General features: G+C 34.9%; 2 protein-coding genes and 2 non-coding genes across 22 annotated transcripts; all 4 read right to left on the reverse strand.

The window, feature by feature from the left end:
• Nucleotides 1-1,030: 1,030 nt before the first annotated feature.
• Nucleotides 1,031-6,065, reverse strand: LOC118489150. 17 transcript variants are annotated; one of them, XR_004886501.1, is made up of 11 exons: nucleotides 5,948-6,065; nucleotides 5,764-5,795; nucleotides 5,628-5,688; nucleotides 5,097-5,305; nucleotides 4,503-4,573; nucleotides 3,851-3,901; nucleotides 2,838-2,918; nucleotides 2,635-2,758; nucleotides 2,134-2,259; nucleotides 1,363-1,439; nucleotides 1,031-1,240 (listed from the first exon to the last, which is right to left on the reverse strand). XR_004886501.1 is itself a non-coding variant. In XM_035986803.1 (4 exons), exons 1-4 carry the CDS (start codon nucleotides 5,960-5,962, stop codon nucleotides 5,118-5,120), a joined length of 330 nt encoding a protein of 109 aa, XP_035842696.1. In that variant the 5' UTR covers nucleotides 5,963-6,065; the 3' UTR covers nucleotides 3,425-5,117. The 17 variants fall into 17 exon arrangements, 1 of the variants encoding a protein (XP_035842696.1); XR_004886500.1 differs by having other exon boundaries at nucleotides 4,492-4,573; XR_004886498.1 differs by having other exon boundaries at nucleotides 3,851-4,573.
• Nucleotides 6,066-8,872: 2,807 nt separating this feature from the next.
• Nucleotides 8,873-8,945, reverse strand: TRNAE-CUC. The gene has a single exon. It is a non-coding gene; the product is annotated as a tRNA-Glu (tRNA).
• A 2,243-nt stretch (nucleotides 8,946-11,188) lies between these two features.
• LOC110923570 (NADH dehydrogenase [ubiquinone] 1 beta subcomplex subunit 9) lies at nucleotides 11,189-14,353 on the reverse strand. 3 transcript variants are annotated; one of them, XR_002584157.2, is made up of 6 exons: nucleotides 14,089-14,353; nucleotides 13,980-14,021; nucleotides 12,993-13,074; nucleotides 12,748-12,802; nucleotides 12,263-12,419; nucleotides 11,189-11,365 (listed from the first exon to the last, which is right to left on the reverse strand). XR_002584157.2 is itself a non-coding variant. In XM_022167646.2 (5 exons), the coding sequence occupies exons 1-5, from the start codon at nucleotides 14,212-14,214 to the stop codon at nucleotides 12,410-12,412; spliced, it is 315 nt and encodes a 104-aa protein (XP_022023338.1). In that variant the 5' UTR covers nucleotides 14,215-14,353; the 3' UTR covers nucleotides 11,372-12,409. The 3 variants fall into 3 exon arrangements, 1 of the variants encoding a protein (XP_022023338.1); XR_002584156.2 differs by having other exon boundaries at nucleotides 11,851-12,419; XM_022167646.2 differs by lacking the exon at nucleotides 11,189-11,365 and having other exon boundaries at nucleotides 11,372-12,419.
• Nucleotides 14,354-18,164: 3,811 nt separating this feature from the next.
• On the reverse strand, nucleotides 18,165-18,237 carry TRNAE-CUC. Its single transcript has one exon. It is a non-coding gene; the product is annotated as a tRNA-Glu (tRNA).
• Between the last annotated feature and the right edge of the window lie 1,360 nt (nucleotides 18,238-19,597).

Raw genomic sequence — 19,597 nt, forward strand, 5'->3', positions numbered from 1 at the left:
ATGTGTAGATGAGATACTTTGCAACGAAGGACGGTAATAACGAAACTATAACCCAAGTCTTTTTATGACATCTTATTTTGGATCAGGTTTTTAATTAGATTTTTATTCACAAACGTTGTGTATATGGAGGTATGTAAGGGGCACCTATAAACCAATTTGTAAGAAACAATATTAAACACTGTTTATTAACATCAAACGAATCCCAACAATAACCATTCTTGTATCCAACGTCCGTATCAAGAAAAAGTAACTCAAGATGTATCCATGTTCATCATCAATGGACATATTGATAGAAATTGCATTGTATAGAATCTATAAATATCAAAGACCATATAAAAGTTGACATTTAAAAACTCTACACCAATCCTATAGGCATATCAATAAAAAAATTGACTATTTGATTATATATTTCTCTGCCTATGACCTCTAAAACATGGCACCAAAAGCTTTCACAGTAGCAACTAAAGGTGTGGGTTCCATCTTTTATAAAGTAGTCAATTCCAACGACTTGCCTACCAATAACAACATGCTGAATAAAAGACATAATATTGTTTTAAACAAAAGACCCCAAATGACTCTCAAACGTATTTCATCAGTTTCATTTATTCCATAATTCAACTATGTTTTTTCCAACCTGAGTTAGGGAAAACATACCCGCAGAATGTTAATAAGTGAAATTGTACTTATCGCCAACTGATATTCAATTGGATAGCATAAAGATGGCCCAACATGTGACCACATAACTATCATGAGCGGAAGATTTCCCAGTTCTTACAATCATGACAAATTCAAGTCCTTGAAATTCCTGACCCGCAACTTGTTTACAACGTTAATTCCAGCCATCAATGCCATCTTATTTGGTAAGCGCTAAAAGTATATGAAGGCATATATATTATACATACCACAATAGCATATAAATAATTATTATATATTGAGAAGAGTATTTAAAGCAGCTATATACATTAGAAAGAAAATTTACCATTATTCACAACTTAAAAATAATAATAACCATATGCCAAGCAGCCTCAAAATAAAGAAAATTTACCATTATTACAACTAAAAAATAATAATAACCATGCCAACATAGTCTTTTATTTTTTACTATATTTGAAAAAAGTTTGAACAAAACAATACATGTCAACACTATATGAATTAAACAAAGTTAGCAATCCAAATGCTCTTGAACTACGTTCCATAAGATTGGCATCACATTCAACTTGGGAATTGTGCACGGATCATTCTGCAACTCAACATTCAATTTTTTTTACAAAATTTTCGTAAAAAATAAAACCATTTCAAGCTATAACTAGATAAGTACTTTTCACTTAGAAAATACTATTTTGTATCAACAAAAAAACCCACATCTAAATTTATAGCCTTTGCTAATGAGAATCATAAGAGCCTTCAGCGGATTTCTTGGGTTGGTTTGCCAAAGTAACCTACAAATACAATATTAGCACTCGTATGTATGGATAATGTGACACGTAATCATAGTATTACACATTATATTAAGAATTATGATACACTAAAACAAAGTCCCCTTATTACATGTTGATGGCACTTGTAGCATGATGGCTTTTATATTAATAAGGTAAAGCTAATTAGAATCATTAAAACATAATTTGAAATGACTGATTATTAAAACATAAATACTTGCTGCATAGGTGGCCTAACCATGTTCAGCACAACCGGTGCAACACCATGTCAATCACGAGGAATATTGTATTTGTAGGTTAATCCATATTTGTAGGTGCCCGTCTTTGGAAATTACTAAAAATGTAAAATTAAAAACTTCATTTTTTAAAGATCTTGATGTGCATACCTTTTTAATTAGGACGTAATTGAGTGTTTCATTGAGCTGCAAAAGTGATAACGTGAAGCAGTAGTACACAAATATTCAAATAAACTAAAAAGCAAAAAAAGAATGATACAAAGTCTAAGCCACCAATAGTGAATTACCCAAATCACCCTTAAGTATAAATCATACTTTATGACCTTTAGGTCGGCTCCATCCACCAACGCTAATGAAAATAATTATATTTAAATATCCCGAGTTAACTCAGTGAGTAAAAACCACTGAGTTAACCAGGCTGAGTCAAGATTGGTATTGATATAAGCAAGATATTTATTTACCTTGGATAGGGTGAGCCTTTGATCGGCTTTTGGCCGTATTTCCTCCACGAATAATCGTCCGGTGGTATATTGGCCATCTTCACGCTTCTCGCTGGCACTCTCGTGAATCTTTTCATCCTCGATTTCCTGAAAATAATCGAGTTTATAAGAAGTTTAGAAATCACAATTCAAACCATGTTTGACTCAACCTTTATAAGGGCCTAAAATATTCTAGATAACTGACTTAAACCACAGCCATATCACATCTATTGTTGAGTGACTGATTCTCCAATAGGATAATCCAAAAACAATCTTCAAATCAAGGCGATTCCTTTATACATTATTGCAGCATAAAGAAAAACAACCCGTTGTGGGGTATCTAAGTTGCAGTTTCAAAAACAACCAACACATACCATGTAATTAGTCGTGTTGAACTTAACAACCAGTTTAGATTACAAACCAAAGAAATATGATATAAGACTTCTGTGCTAAAATAGTAGAAATACTTTTCTCCAATAATACCTCCTCTAAAAACGACCAAAACCTCATCAAATGAAAAGGTGGAAGCTTATTTCAACCTTTTCTCCTCTCTTATTCTTTACGACGCTTCTCTTCCTCTTACTTGTTCTTCAGCTCCTTGCAAGTACTTCAAGATTTCAAAACAAAACCTCATCAACATCATGTAACGCTAAATCAGTGTAGTGAAAATGAAAAAGAAATAATACCTAATGAATGAACCGAACGGTTGGATGAAGAGCAACATGACAATTCAGTTTCATTATCGTCGTTCCATCTTAAAGAATGTCCTACTCGACAATAAAAAAACAATGAGCCTGATTGTTACAAAAACAAAACAAAGTAATCAAGCATAGAACAAAGAACTTAAAAATAGGAATTGCATGTTCAAATCTTCAAATAATAATTGTACCAGAACATTCATAGCAGGAACTTATCTTGAAAAAATAGTTCAAAAAATTGGATCCAAAGACAAACTATATAAAAATGTAATCTGACAAACGATATAAAAATGTAATCTGTTTGGAAGATATTTTAACTAAGTATTTTATTTTAAAGGAAACCGTCTATTTGAAATAAAATGACTGGGTCAATAAAAATAAGTTAAGGAGTAAATTAAGTTTTTTTAAATAAGGTAATTTTTCACATGGAAACCGTCTATTTTAAGTAAAGTAGTGGTTTGAATTTCAAAATTTATTATATACACATTAAAAAAAACGTTATATATTATCAGTTAATTTAACTTTACATAATGATTTTTTTATAATATTTGATTTATGAATCAAAGACAATGGAATTATATATTGATAGTAAAGTAATGCATGAAAGACTATGGAATTATAAATGAGTCAATTTCAACAGCTCTTGTAAAAATTTATCACAAAATAAAGCGATAATATTAATAATAGTAAAGAAACACTCTGGTACAATGGATACAAAATACTAATTTGGGTGAAAGTGCGTACCAAATGCTTCATGACCAAAAGAACTGCTAGAATAGTAGGCCCCATCATAAAAAGAGGCCATGAGAACTATAGCCAAGAAAATTTTGCCAATATATAGAAGAAGAAATTGTGAAAATATAAGAGATAATGGTGGACCATTCATGGAGATTACTTAAGTGAAAAAGAAACTGCAATTATCTTGGAGTTTAGATAGTGATACACCAGTGAGCTATTATAAAAAACCAATAGAAAATAAATCCAACTAAAGAATAGGATACCTAACACTTAAACTCCTGTGACAGCATCAACCATTTTTTTTGTTCCATCTTCTGCACAATATAGATATGTAAATTTTCCAACCATGGTGACAACCATATTAAGGATTTCTACATTAGGGTCATATAAATGGCAAATTGGACATTAGGTTCAGACAATATGTAAAACAAAAACAACACATATTGGTTATCTTGTTTCATATCCATTATGATCATAAAGTCTACCCACATATTGAACACACTAAATTCTAAGTAAAGATTAAATATCAATAGTCCAAACCTGAAGTGACCAAAGCCAGTTCTTGTCGGCCTCAATTTTGTTTTTACTAAAGGTGAGCTTAATTGCTTCACTATCTTCGTCATCAGCCCAAATTAAAACAAACGAATACCATGATGAATAATCTTTGTTATCATCTAACTAATTTTCCCCATATTTCGTTATAAAAAGCACATAGGATCTAAGAAACACAACTTTTTGTGGTTTAGAGGCCAACTTGTGTGAATCATGAATCAAGATGATGTTCATAATTTGATCTCGATACACAAATAAACGATTAATACCAAATAGTAACTAATCAAATTTAACAATAGACACATTGTACGGATCTGAACCAATTCTAATAAGTAAAAAAGAGCGATCTTACCAAGAGATCACCTGATGAAACTTATAGTTGAAAGAAAGTCACTTCGTCAATGCTATAAACTGCTGTTAATGTCCATATCCACCTTAGTTTCACGATAAATGCATGGAAATGATAAGAGAGGGACAACAACATTAGAAAACATGACAAATACAAAACAGTTCTATCTAATGCACAGAAATAACACAAAATTGGACCCTTCAATGATTCTATAAACTCAGTGAACTATATATCCTCATGCTTCCACGTCAAAAAAAAAAAACATCATTCATCAAGTCCAAAACAAAAATCAAGAATAGATTAGACCAACAATATAAAAAACAAAAACAAAATACATGAGTTCGATTAAACAATATATGTATCAGATATTTTTAACCAGAATAACAAAAAAATCCTCATTTGACATATTCATAAGGCAAATGTGTCACGATTGTAATGCATAATAATAGATATTCAACCTAAAACACTAAAAAATTTAAATATACAATCAAACTGAAACACCAAAAAACTTTTTTACTAAAACATAAAACTTCAAGATTCAAGGAACCCATGATGTAAAATCACAATAATTTCAAAATTTAACTTCAAGAATGTGGATTATTTCGTACCTATGATGAAAGGCATGGTCACTATACCTCCTTTCTTTTCATCAAAAGCGGTCTTTTACAGCATAATTCTTCTACTTGCTCCTCCATTTTCTTTTCACTGGCATGACAAAGAACGTGCGAGTTTTCCCTTAATATACCAGTGCGAGTTAGAATATACCGCTCGTCGAAGCAAAAGAAGCAAATTGAGTAGTGGCGAAACCCCAAAATTCCTAAAATACAATAAATCCTATTGAACACAACTTTCTGAAATAAAAACACACAAAATAAGATGAAAAATTAGGTACTTCTCAGATATTATACATCACATGTATCATGTCGGCCATTGTCATGGGTCAAAAGTCATAAAATCTCTTAATGTTCAGTACTTTTATATACTGCAATGTGGTTACCATTATTTTTCAACTTTGAGTCAAAACTTGACTAATAAAAATCAACTATCTCCACAACTAATACATGATCAATTACACAAGTTATGATACAATCCGATAGAAGTGCAATCAATACGATACAAAACTAAAAGTTAAAAACTACCTCAAAACTCTCTGATTCCTCCGATTTCTGCAATTTCGGCACCGGTGAGTGATCTAAAACCCTAAAATTGAGAAAAAAAGGAATAAGTAATAGATATGCGATGAATCAGAATATGCAAAATGCGGTTGAAACGTACCAGACTGACAGAAGGTTGCGAACAAATGAAGTCTAATTGAATGAGGAACAAATAAGAAATGGATTAATCTACTTTTATAACAAATCAGAGATAGAAATCGAAAGAGAGTTGTGTTAGGGTTTCCCACGTATATAATAATTTTATATAACAAATCAGAGATTGAAATCGAAAGGCTTTAACTTACCTTGAAAATAATCATCAGAAGGTAGATGTGGTGCCGTCGAATGTGAGAAGAAGAGTGGCGGTTGATGAATATGAGAATGAAGAATGGAACTTGCACTCGTTTGATCTAGGGTTTTGAGAGAGAGGGAAGAGAGAAACTGAAAGCAAATAATTGAGATCCAAAATTATATAATGGATCCGATTTTGTTTATTGGGTGACCCGAAGGAATACGGATCCCGCGTCCAGAGGCATTCTCTGGGATCTAGAATTTTGTATAATGGATTCCCTCCTAAACTCAAAAAAATGAGTTGCCACATCAGCAAAATTGTCCCAAATCCAATGCCACCTAGCCCAAATCACATCTCATTTATATATATATATAGATTCCCATCTTAATTACCCAAAGGTTATAGTGTTGTCAAGATATTAGACAATTAGGATTATTTTAATCTTGCAAGGACAAAGGGTGTCCCCTATGGGACGATTTCGGTTCAAGGGGGGGTTCATAGTTCATTTTCAACTAAATAGTTAAGATCTAGTTAGTTAATTAGGGGGTTAAACCGGTTACTAGCATGTAGTAAGTTGCGATAGGTGTTAGGGTATTCGGGGACCCTAACTGGCTCAGAAAAAGAAAAACAATGTTAATGACAATATTTTTATGTTCCGGATAAAGTCCGGTTGTTCGGTTGGATAGTGATCCGTTAAAGTACTAAATAAGTGTATAAAGTGTCGTTAATATTATTTTTAGTGACCCAATGAATTCCCGACACTTTGTAAAGTGTCTAGTAATATTTTTCTCATGTTTTGGCACTTTATTAGTTGGCTAAACGCTGAATTTTTATTTAAAGTGCTGAATTTTGTACTTAAAGTACGTTTTAGGCGCATCCGGTCACTGTAATTATCACCTAGTGACGCAGTTCTACAACTCTCTTATCCCTACACTCTCCACTAGTGTAGTAAACTATCTCTGGCTCATACAGGCCTTAGAGGCAGTGCCTGCCTGGTGCTGGCTATATCAGCATGTTAAATGGGTTATCCGTTCATTGTGCTACTGTGCATCAAGGTTGTCACTAAAGTTCTGTATGTAAACAATGGAGTGACAGCAAATAAATTATGATGCAAGTATGTACATGTATCAGTATTCAGGTAGCAGTTTATCCATAATTTCAAGCAAGCACAGTAATTAAGCAGTAATTAAATATTAATTAAGTCGTACGGATACCTGATTTGGTGAGGGTTATCACATCATATTACACCTTTCGTCAATAAAATTCATATTTAATAAAGATTTCATAAAAGGTCATTCATAAACTTTAAGTACATCATGAAATATTATATTTTAATGATTAAAGCACATAAAACATTGCTAATATCTAATTTTCCTATTTAAAATTTAGATATAAAAGATTAAAAAAACAACTCATATAAGAAGCTTATTCCTCATGCAAAGCATGGAAAAATAAAACCTTGTTTTAACTATTAACTATATCAAAAGTCAGTAGTATTCAATCATGTCTTTAAAAGCCATGCCCATGCACCTTTAATTCCTCGATTTCCCTTTTGTATATTTAGCATGTTATTTTCTTATTTCATGTAGGTTGGTCAGGATCGATAATGGGTGGATTTAGTGGTAGAAGTCTAGAATTATGCACTAAAGAAAAATTAAAGTATTACCACAACTTCTTGCTAATTTCTTTGGAACTTGACCCACTCAACAGGTTATCTATAAATCTCATACGTACACATCAATTGGTATCAAAGCCGTCGTGATCCACATCCATGGCCACCCAAAACCAAACCTATGAAGAGTTGTTGGATCAAATCCGGTTAAGTCTTCATCGGACGGTTGCTATTCTCCAAACATGACCATGACTAGTTTCCGCCCCTGCACTAACACAACAAACCCAACCACCATCTGCTTCTGTTGATGCACCACAACAAGAAGCCCTAAACACCGTACCACCACCAAAACCCACCCCTAAATGTGCACACTCACCCTCTCTGTCTACACAAACAACATCACACGCATTCGCCCCCGCACCACCACCTAAACCAACCCCACAACAAGCACCACACATGCACCAAAAACAACCCTGAAACTTGTGACTCAAGTCTTTTTTGCCCCTCCCTTTCAACCTACAAAACCATCGTCGTCATTTGACCGTTTGCACCGCCCTCACCGCCAACACCGGTCACCAAACTTGCCTCTGCCATGGAGTGTGACATGGTCCTTTATCCATTTCATTTGATACCTCAACAAGTATCAAATTCTCACCGGATGGAAATTACTAATGCATATTCCATAGCTAAAGGATCGTTTGAGAGGAAGGGAATGATACTTGCCAAGTCTTTTCCCACGATCTCCAAGCATATCTTTAAAAGCCACATCCATGCACCTTTAATTCCTCAATTTCCCTTTTGTTTATTTAGCATGTTATTTTCTTATTTCAGGTAGGTTAATTAGGATTAGTAATGGGTTAGTGGGTTTAGTGGTAGAAGATCATTGTTGTTTACATATGGCTTGTTTTATTAATGTTATGCATGAATGAAAAATCAAAGAATTATCTAAACTTCTTGCTAATTTGTTTGGAGCTTGACCCACATGTTATCTATGAATATGAATCTGATTGGTACATATAAAAAAGTTACTTATAAGTTAAAAAATCAATAATTTAATGGATAAAATGCCTTTTTTTTAACTTTATATAGGGTTAAAAGTATTTTTTATGTTAATGAATACGCATAGGCTTAGATAATGAAGGGTACAATACGATTTGGAGTTTATACTTTATACGTCTCACTAGATAATTTAAAACTCTGATTTCTTGTTTATGTGGTAAAAATAAGTTATATGAGAGTCATGAATAGTGATGAGAAGGAAACCTAAACAGATATGACCCAAGAGAACATGTAAACAGCTTTTAATTTGGTTTGGTAAAAAAAGAATTCCGTTGCCGGGACTTGAACCCAGGTCTCTCGGGTGAGAGCCGAGTATCCTAACCAACTAGACTACAACGGATTTTGGTATATTTCCCACTATGTTAATTTAAATTAATAAACTTCATTGTCGGATTTTAATCAATGACAATTCGTATCAACAGGATATCTACAAAATTGAGATTGATGAAATGATCAATGATCGGTGGTAGGAGACGGTGATCGAAAAAGAATATTAAAAAATGAGGAAGAGTGAAGAAGAATGGGTTGTGGGGTGTTATTTTAAATTTATTTTTATTTGATAAATAAAGAGGTAACATTATTACTATTATTACTATTACTATATGATAAAAAAGAATCACAATGAACAGTGATGATTATTTATTTTTTAAATTAAAATTAGGATGGTATCGGGTGTAGATACCGGTCTCAAATTTATCAAAACGGTGTATTTTCGGTATCGGTTCTGCACAGGTATTCACCGGTTTTTACTCTCAAATACCGGCGCCGTACCAATACCGACCGGTACCGAACCGTAACATGCTAGGTATATTCGGTACCGGTATCCACTTTTGGGGATTTCGGTAACGGTATTTTCAGTACCGGTTGGTACCAAGCTCATCAAATTCTGTAGCAACACTATGCAAGTTGAACAATGATTGATTATTTATTTTTTAAATTAAAATTAGGATGGTATCGGGTATAGATACCGGTCTCAAATTTATCAAACCGGTGTATTTTCGGTACCGGTTCTGCACAGGTATTCACCGGTTTTTACCCTCAAATACCGGTGTCGTAACAGTACCGACCGGTACCGAACCGTACCATGCTAGGTATATTCGGTACCGGTACCCACTTTTGGGGATTTCGGTAACGGTATTTTCGGTACCGGTTGGTACCAAGCTCATCAAATCCGTAGCAACGCAGCAATGCAAGTAATTGCACCGTTTAGATTACTTTTCATACACACAGTAAGTAAATTGTATTTCGTTTGAAAGAGGTTTTATATACACAACAACTTATTTTGCTTTCTTTTTTGTCTTTTTCTGTAATGAATGAATTGTATCATGTAAAATTAACTTGGATATTTAGAATATTGATGAGCAAATCGTATCAAATCTTGTAAACGAACCGGTATCGTATCGGTACCAAATTTACTACACCAAATCATTTTCGGTACCAATTTGGTACCCACCTTTTGGCGTTTTCAGAATCGTTACTTTCGGTTCGACACCGGTCTAGCACCATACCTGTATTTATTGATTTTTACCTTCAAATACCATACTGTATTGTACCGAGCATTTTCGGTGCCGGTACCTAATTTCGATGATTTTCCGGATCGGTACTTTCGCTGCCGTTACCGGTACCGAGCTCATCCATATTTTAACGTGTTAGCACCGTAATAACTGAAGTGAAAACAACTGAATTTCCAACGTGGAGGACGTGTGGGTCCTATTATTATATATTAGGTTATTTAAAATCGCTTTTTTATGACGGAGTGACTATCTTTACCACGTCTTTTTATTTATGATTTGATATTCGGTATCTGTTTGCCGTTGCTAACACGCCTTTTGTAGTAATTGGGTTCCGCCGCAACGCGCGGACGGAAAGTAACTAGTGGTATAAATAAGGGTTCTAGTTATCCATTTTGTAAGCGAGAAAAGCAAAGAAAAAATTTACTAATTAGAATCTGTTAATTTCAGCTATAAGTATACATTCAATCGTTCCCAAAAAAAATGGTTATTAAAGCTATTTCATTTTTAGCTTCTCACATGATATGCGAATAATGTCGATTAATTTGATTAATTTGATGCACTTTCATAGCGTACCTATCGATATGAATAATGGGACAAAGTTCAAAATGATAAGGTCAATATGGTGATAGATCATGAGAATGATGAAACTGAAAGCTAAGACTTTTGAAATGAATTTATAATTTTGAGGACTATGATCTGAAGTGAGGGTATTCAAAATTGAACTCCTCAAACTTCATATGATTCAAAATGAGTTGAAATTAGCTAATGTGCACAATATAATTATATGAGACATTGATGTGTGAATGATACGAGAGTTGCGTTTTAGGTTGAAAACTTGAAAAGCAGGTGTTATAAACGTATATGTACACCACCCAAGTATCGTCGTGCGCCAGGCCTCAAGTCTCCAACCCTGTTATGAGCATCCGATAACTGACACATTATACTTTGAAAAATACAAAACAAATTTCTAAAAGGCCTTCCAAAAATTATAAAAGGAAATTAACAAAAACATATATATGCAGGCTGATCTCATTTCTAAGGAATATCTAGAAAGAATGTGAAGTCATCATTTTCAATTCAATAGTTCCCATGGTTTTCATCCCATTCATTGAGTATATTGTTTTCACAACAATTTATTTAATATATAGAACATATACATACAAGCATGTAAGTTTTGCATGAAAGTTGACAAATTGAAAAGAAATGTTGCAAAAAAACAAAACGAATCACTTGCTTCTCGAGACACCTGTCAACAAATAAGAAAAATACAAGACCAAATGAAAACAAGTGAGATTGAAGATCGGGCCATCAGGGTTATAGCAAAAGAACAAATTTGATGTGCCGTGAAGTAACTGAATGTTTGTGCATATGCCAAAAGAGGTGTCATTTAGACCCGTTTATCTATAGATGTGTGGACTTTGGTTATGATTTATCTGTAACGGGTCAAATACGTTGAATTAAAAAAAATTAAAAAAAAAGACAAATGGATGAGAGTTGTCCAAAGTGTATCCACATGCTTAAAATCTCTAAACTCGGCTTATTAATAAAACTGGTTTATTATTAACATAATATAATTTTATAATCACATTTAACCATGAGAATTAGAATGACTAAGAACATGTTAGTGGTTTTTGACATGCACAAAAATACCCGTGACCCATTAGTTGTTTCAACCCATTGCCCAACCCGTCCTTTTTTATTGGTATATGGCATAATCGGTTTCGTTCTAACCTTGATTTATTGTCTATGTAGCACGGGGACTCCATTTATGTGGCCGTACCCGTATCGGGTACCTGTCGGGGACGGAAACACCATGGGTACTCGTCGGGGACGTTTTCTAAACGTTTCCAATGTCGGGGACGTATCTGGTAGAAGTATCCAGCCCGTTTCCATTTAATTTTAGGGTTTTAACCCTTTCAAATTCCACAACCGGTCATTAAATAAATAGACCTATCATATTCGGCTTCTCTAATCTCTAAACTCTTAAGTCTCATTATCTCTAATTCTCAATCGATTGCCGATCTCTCACTAGATGAACCGGAATTTGAATATGATTTGATTATTGATAATTAATTACCTTTGGAAGGTGTAGTATTTTTGGAATTTGTTTAATATATTTTTTTTATATTTTTTATTGTCGTACCCGTATCTTGAAATTTTGAGTTTTGCCGTTCCTCGTTCCCGTATCGTCCCCGTACCCCGATCCCGTACCCGTTCCAGTGCTACTTAGTTTATTGTCATGGAGCCCACGTTGCTTTCAGCTGATGATCCTCCCGACCATAATCATAAACTATCTCAATCTGCAGCAACCAGAAAACAAAGAGCTTAAGCACAAAGGCGCATAAATATTGATCAGAGTACGGGCCTGATTTATACATGGTTAAAAAAGTAGTATGCCAATTTTCCTGTTGCATCTATTTTTGCTAAAATGTTTTTTTCTTATCAATGGTGTTGAAAATTCAAATGATATATGATAACAACCTAGCAACGACTGTGAATGTAGGAACGTTAATTGCTAAATACAAACATATAGCTGTTTTTTTCTCATTTTAATTAGATTACAAGAATATTGATAAAATTTATAACCTGCTTACAACAAATGCACTAATGAGATGAGAAGAAGATTACCCAGCAGGTGACGTAGGGTTGCGAGTAAATTTGCTGCCACCGGGAGCCCATGGAACTGTTCATTAACGGAACAAAAGAAAACAATTCATATAACTTTTAATTTTTAATAAGATTTATTTATATAACTGATTACTAAAGCAATAAAAATGGGTAATGGAATCAAGAATGATCTATGAGATTTTTATTTTCCATTCTTTAACGATCTCATCATAACAAAAGCTACCTTAAATTCTTCTAGCACTTACCGATGTAGGGATCAGGGTGGCGCCACTTATTGTACTGTGACTCACCATCAGCAATCACTCTATCGATAGTATCTATATCTTCCTGGACACCCACCACCAGAAAACAATGCACATCAGATGCTTAACATAATGCACAAGATGCACAACAGTTCAATCAGCCACCTCAACGTTAAGGCACCCTAATAATGTCGACATTCTTATTCACTTACGAGTTACAGTTCAACCATAGTTGCTGAGTGCTGACTGCTGAGAAAGATATCACTTTATCAAGTATTTCCTTCAACACTTGGTATTCTTATGTGAATCTTAACGTAAAAACATTATCCATTAACATAAAGGTCCCTCGTTTATCTTCTCCGGTTATTCAACATTAATGTTTTTGTGCCTATCTCTGTCAAGCTCAATCAGTGGCGAAGCTTGAAAATTTCCACTGGGGGGTAGGAAGTCACCGAACCTAAAAATTTTATATAAGTATTTTTTTTATAAAACCGGGGGGTCGAAAATGTATATACCTAAAAAATTCTACACGAAATGTACATACATAACACTACTGAGCGAAAAGTTCGGGGGGTCGCCCCTCCCGGCCCCTTGAAAGCTACGCCCTTGAGCTCAATGGATAAGAACTAGACAGAGATATGCACAAAACGAATATCTTCCTAAAGAATAGTCTTCATTGGACGGGGAAACTTGCAGTTGAACGGTAATGAATGACATCAATAACCAGACTGTCATTCTTTTTCTAAAACATAACACATATCAATCATGTTCTTGACATGAACCATTACAACCACAAATAAGATTATAGAAACATTGACAACACATAAAAGCACTAAAAATTTATACTTTGAACGGACAGATTAACCCAAATATCAATGCCTTATGAAAGAAAAAAAAAACTAAAGGGCAGTTTTGGTATTTACAGGTATTACAATGCCTAATTAAAGCAGGTAAATTTGTAATGTACAAGAAAGGGGAAGAGAAACATACCACATTGTTGTTGGCATCGAATCTCTCACGAAGTGCATCAGCCTGTAAACAATTTCAACGATTAAAGCCAAATCGAAGACATAATCGCAAGAAAATTGAGGGTGGATACATCGGGGTAGAAGAGATGACGGTGAACGGCCCAATTGAGAGTATCTTTGAGGGCACGTCGATACAGGATTCTCACTCTCTCCTTCTGTGCTGCTCTCCGAGCCAGATATGAAGCTGCTCCGCTCATCACTGATTGATGGATTCTCTCTCACACACACGAACAATTGTTAGTGTTTTGAGGGCGTTTTAGTGGAGACCGGAGGAGACCACGATTGAAGTAAATCACCGGGATATACGACGCAGTGGCGGACCTTCGAATTTTTTCACGGGGTTGCGGAACATTTTTAAAAATTTTAATCCCCAAGCTATATAAGTAAAAAAATTTGGTTCGTATCGGGTCGGTTGGAATCGGGCCGGGTCATGTAAAACAAAAGAACATCAAAGTAAATGGTTGATATGGTCCTTTTAGTAGATATGCCCTTCTAATCTCATCTCGTTGATTCACGTTATATGATTCAATCGGCTTGCGATTATAAGGATCCGAAGGAAGAGTATCCACATCAACAAATTCGGAAGATGTATCAACTTTCCTCTTGAGAAATCGCGCCATAACGTCCCTACCCATAGTTCCTATCGGCTATCACACACAAATTGATCTATAAGTTCATGGCTCCATAACATATTACATAATGTATCAAGTATTCAAACACTAGAAATCATAATGTAAATCACACTAAAAATCATCTAAACATCATATACACCATTAAAAAAAACCTAAACTATATAACCCACCATAAAATAAAATATCATCACTTACAAGAAGCACATGTCTCCTGCCATCAAAAAATTCACTTCCGGTGGCTACCGGTTCCGTCCCACCCCACCAAAAATCAACCAAAAATCATAAAAAATAACAAAGAAAATTACCAGTGTTCGATCGACGGTGGTATGATGGCTGATTACGGTGGTATGTGGCTGCTGTTGTTGCTGATGTTCTGATCGCTGGCGTACGTGCAGGGATGATAGAGAGCGTGAGAGAATATGTAAGGGTTTTGGGCTTGTTTATTTTATTTTGGTTTGAAATATTGTTGATTTGTTGGGTTTGTTTATTGGGCTAAGACTTAGTAGTGGGCTAGTTAAAAGTATTGGGTACTGAGTTTAGTTATTTAGGTATTAAAAGTTATATAATTTAGATAGTGTTTTTAAAAAAATAAGAGTTTACTAAAAAATTTTAAAATATAAATTGATAACACTTTTTACCTAAGGGGTGCGGACAAAAAATTCCAAGGGGTGCAGAAGGAAAATTCGAAGGGGTGCGGACGGAAAATTCCAAGGGGTGCGGACGAAAAAAATTCAAGGGGTGCGGACGGGATTTTTGACGGAACTTAACACTAAATTTATTTTTTCCCGGGGGTGCCCCCGCCGACCTTAGACAAGCCTTAAGTGCGGCTTGCGCCGTTGTCGGATACACATTCTTTTTTAGTAAATTACATGTTTGCCCTCAATAGTACCAAAACCGAATCGTTCTGGGTCATTTTCAATACTAATTTGATATCCACCTTTTGTGATTTTGGCAATTGGTACTTTCAATTCGGTACAGTATGCTACATCTTCTTCACTACCACCCAACACTACATCATTCCGTAAAGCCATCCCTCAAATATGAATTATTTACTGCAAAAAGATCTAAGATTGATGAACGGTGCTTGTTGTCAGCGATTAGTGTTCATTTCCAACTTCACTTATAGCAGATCTGGCCTGAACCCCTCGAATCGGTGTTGGTGATGAATGGTTGGTGGTAATGAAAATCGTTAACAACTTCACTTATGGAAGATTGTTTTTCAGACGATGGTTGGTGTTGATGTTTGTTGTGGTGGCGGTGCAGGCGATGAATGGTTGATGGTGACGAAGATCCTTTTTTAATATTAAAGGTTATTCAATAAATGAGGTAAATGGGTTATATATGGAAACATCCAGGTGGAATTGACAAAAAAATGTCCCTCATATGAGTTGCACATGGCTAGATTTTAACGAATAACATGTATGGAGTTAGTGGTAGGGGCCATAAAGGTTAGAAAAAATGACGTTTGAAGGTGAAGGAGTAGGATCAAATACAAACCACATTTTACATACAAACCGTAAGAACCATTTAAAAAGTGTCACGTGGCATCCAAACAATTATAGAGAAATGATAAAATAATATCCTAAATAATATCAATTATATTGAATTCCTTATAGATATACTAACAAGCAATTAATTCTCTATTTGGATCTTCTTTTTGTTTTCAATGTGCTGATTAAAAAAAGTGCTGATATCATTCAAATATGTGCTAAAATCAATTATCTTGATTAATTTTCATGTGCTAATATAATTCAAATGTGCTACTTTTATGTATGTATTGTTTTGGTATGTGCTAATTTAACTTTGTTAAGTGCTTGGATCTGTTCTTACGGTTTGTAGGATAAATATGGTTTGTACCGGAACCAACCCCTGAAGGTGAAATGCCAAAAATTTCCTTTTTTAGGCTAACAAGATTAAACTGACATAACCAGAAAGACCAAAAACATAATTTACTCTTCTTTGTTAATATCCAATTCCTATATTTTTTATAAGCTAAATACACGACAACCTTTATTAAGTAAAATCTTAACCACTAAAATGTCCTTTGAGAATAATGTTATTCAATATTAAATATAACCCATATATTTTCTTGGGACTTAATAAACAAATTAAAATCTTGAACTTAAATAAAGTCAATTCATAAAGTTTATGATGAATTTATATTCATTGATATATTTTCTATCGTGTAAAATGTTTTTCATTCAATAATGTCAAAAATGTCATACATGCACCGAAAGACAATGAAATATACATTAAAGCATGCTATCGGTATAAGCTAAATTTATAAGCAATGGGTATTTGTTTGTGTAATTTGAATTGTTTCAGTTTCTTGATTATGGTTTAGTTATTCGATTTCCTACTCATTTTTTACCATTGGCAATAGAGTAGGGAGATGGGCGTCACCCTCTCTCCTTCACATTGGCTTCCCTCCCCCATTTTTACATGCATCGTTCTCTTTTTTCCCCCTCTCACATTCCCCGCCTAAACCATCATTCGTCACGAATTTTTCAGTCTCGTTCTCCTCATCCCATCCACCACGTCCATCTGACATCTACCACCTTATCTCTCCTTTCATGTCGGCCCATGGGCGTCTACGATGGAGATTGTCTTGCAATTTATTTGGAATAACATTGGAAAATATTAAAAAGATCCTCATTGTTGGGTCCCCATCATTGGCTTCGTGCTTGCTTTGTGGATGACTTTACTTATGACTATAACTAAAAAGAAAAGATAACCAACAAAAAATATTAGGGTGGAGAGTATGGTTTAATCACTTTAGAGTGTTTGAGTTATTCTCTAGCCAATAATATTATGCCACGTCAAGTCCCAATTTGACTTCCCATTTTGCACTCAATCAGAGGGTATGGTTCAAACACCTAGAGAGTGGCTGAAAGGGGTTGAGACCCACCATTAAACCACCCTCCCTCCTCCTTCTCTCCTCTTCCCGCATCGGTGACTATACACCGAAAACATTCAAACAATCGGTGACTCAAACAAGTGGGGGTGGTTCACCGATCGGTGAAACCATTCACAGATCCCACTCAAACAAGCCATACCAACCACCCTTATATAAATAGAAGCATAATACAATCAAACCCAGTTTCGTTTTTATTTTCACTTATCACTTTGTTTTAGTAACTTACCTCTTATAAACCAACCATTTGTCAATACAAAACCCACATCGTGATTGTCACCAAAATGTTCATTTGAATGTTCATCAGCTCATCATTACAATTTGGATTAAAAGGTTGTTGCTTTAATATGGACAAAACATTATGGCTTTGTTGTTTTAAATCTCAGCCAACACCTGTTTTCAATGCATGTGAAGTTAGTGTTACTTCCTTTGTTACTTAACTCAGGTCATTTGAGTTCTGCAATCACTAGGTTTGACTCGCGAGTATCAAACGAGCAAAAGCTACTAAGAGATGTAGCAAGTGCATATGCACCAAAGGATGACAGATTATCCAAAAAACCATGTAAATAGCTTTTAATTTGGTAAAATAAAAAAACAAAACTTCCGTTGCCGGGACTTGAACCCGGGTCTCTCGGGTGAGAGCCGAGTATCCTAACCAACTAGACTACAACGGATCTTGTCTTCTTTAAAATTAATAAACTCAAAAAACAAGTTTTGGAGTTCTATAAATACTTCAGATTTATTCAAAGCTAACGATGTAAAACTCAATTTGTTAAATAAGTATTATGAGAAGTTTTAATCATTCTACTATATAAACTAACATAACATAAGTAGTCAATATATTATAAATAGTATGAGTACCATCAAAGCCTTACAAAGGGACTCATACAATTAAACGTCATCATGTAAATACTACGAATATGGCACAACCCTTATATCATATCTCGAAAAGGCGGGTGTTTGGCAAAGTGTTTATGTTGTGGTTCCAACTGATAATCAATTGGCCAAAGAAACAAGACGGAAACCGGATAGGAATTAGAGAGAAACTTAGATTAATATTTTTCATTCATACCCCTAAAACATCAAATGGCTTAGACTATAAATATTTAAAAAGATAAATAACTACCCACTAACCAACTATCTTGACCCACTATCTATAATTCAAAACATGCTTAATTAATAAATAAACTACATACTAAAATAAAACTTTGACAACTACTGGAACATGGAATGAGTTAGTGGGCACATAACATTCCCGCCCGGTTGAAAGCGTCCTTGTCCTCAAGGACAAAAATAAGGACCATGGTGGCCGCCACTCGATTCGGTTAGTGGCCTTAGGAGCCGTCTCAATGGGGCGCCATAGTGGATGCCACTCGCGTCGCCCAACTTCACCGTTAAAAATATAACATTTCTTTCCTTCATATTCATATATTCTTTTCCTTAGTTCTGCAAAGCTCCTCATTGCATGCTTACCATGACGTTTAATCCCAAATTCTTCTTTTAAAATCCTCCGACTTTGCATGCCCCACCCATGATTTATTGATTCACCAAAACATACATGAAGAGTCGGTGATGTAATTATTGGTGGGGATGCAAGGATTGGTTGTTGTTGTTGTTGTTGTTGTTGTTGTGTAAACGGAGGGAGTGATGGTTCCCATTCCGGGTCCGACTCCGGTGATGGGGCAGTTTCTAGAGTTGGTTGTGGTGGTGTGGTGGCGGAAGTTGGTGGAGATGTAGGAGATTGGGCTTCTCACGCGGTTCGGAACGATCGATACTCATGGAGAAGGGTTTGCAATTGAGACTCGAGCTTCGCAAGGGATTCGTTCATCCATTGGTAGAACTCGGTTTCGGATAGAGTGTGAGCAACCATGGTCCGGGGGGGATCACGACGGCTCTGATACCACTGTTGTGGTTCCAACTGATAATCAATTGGCCAAAGAAACAAGACGGAAACCGGATAGAAATTAGAGAGAAACTTAGATCAATATTTTTCATTCATACCCCTAAAACATCAAATGACTTACACTATAAATA

This window comes from Helianthus annuus, chromosome 17, assembly GCF_002127325.2.
Source record: "Helianthus annuus cultivar XRQ/B chromosome 17, HanXRQr2.0-SUNRISE, whole genome shotgun sequence".
In the NCBI taxonomy this organism is placed as follows: domain Eukaryota; kingdom Viridiplantae; phylum Streptophyta; class Magnoliopsida; order Asterales; family Asteraceae; genus Helianthus; species Helianthus annuus.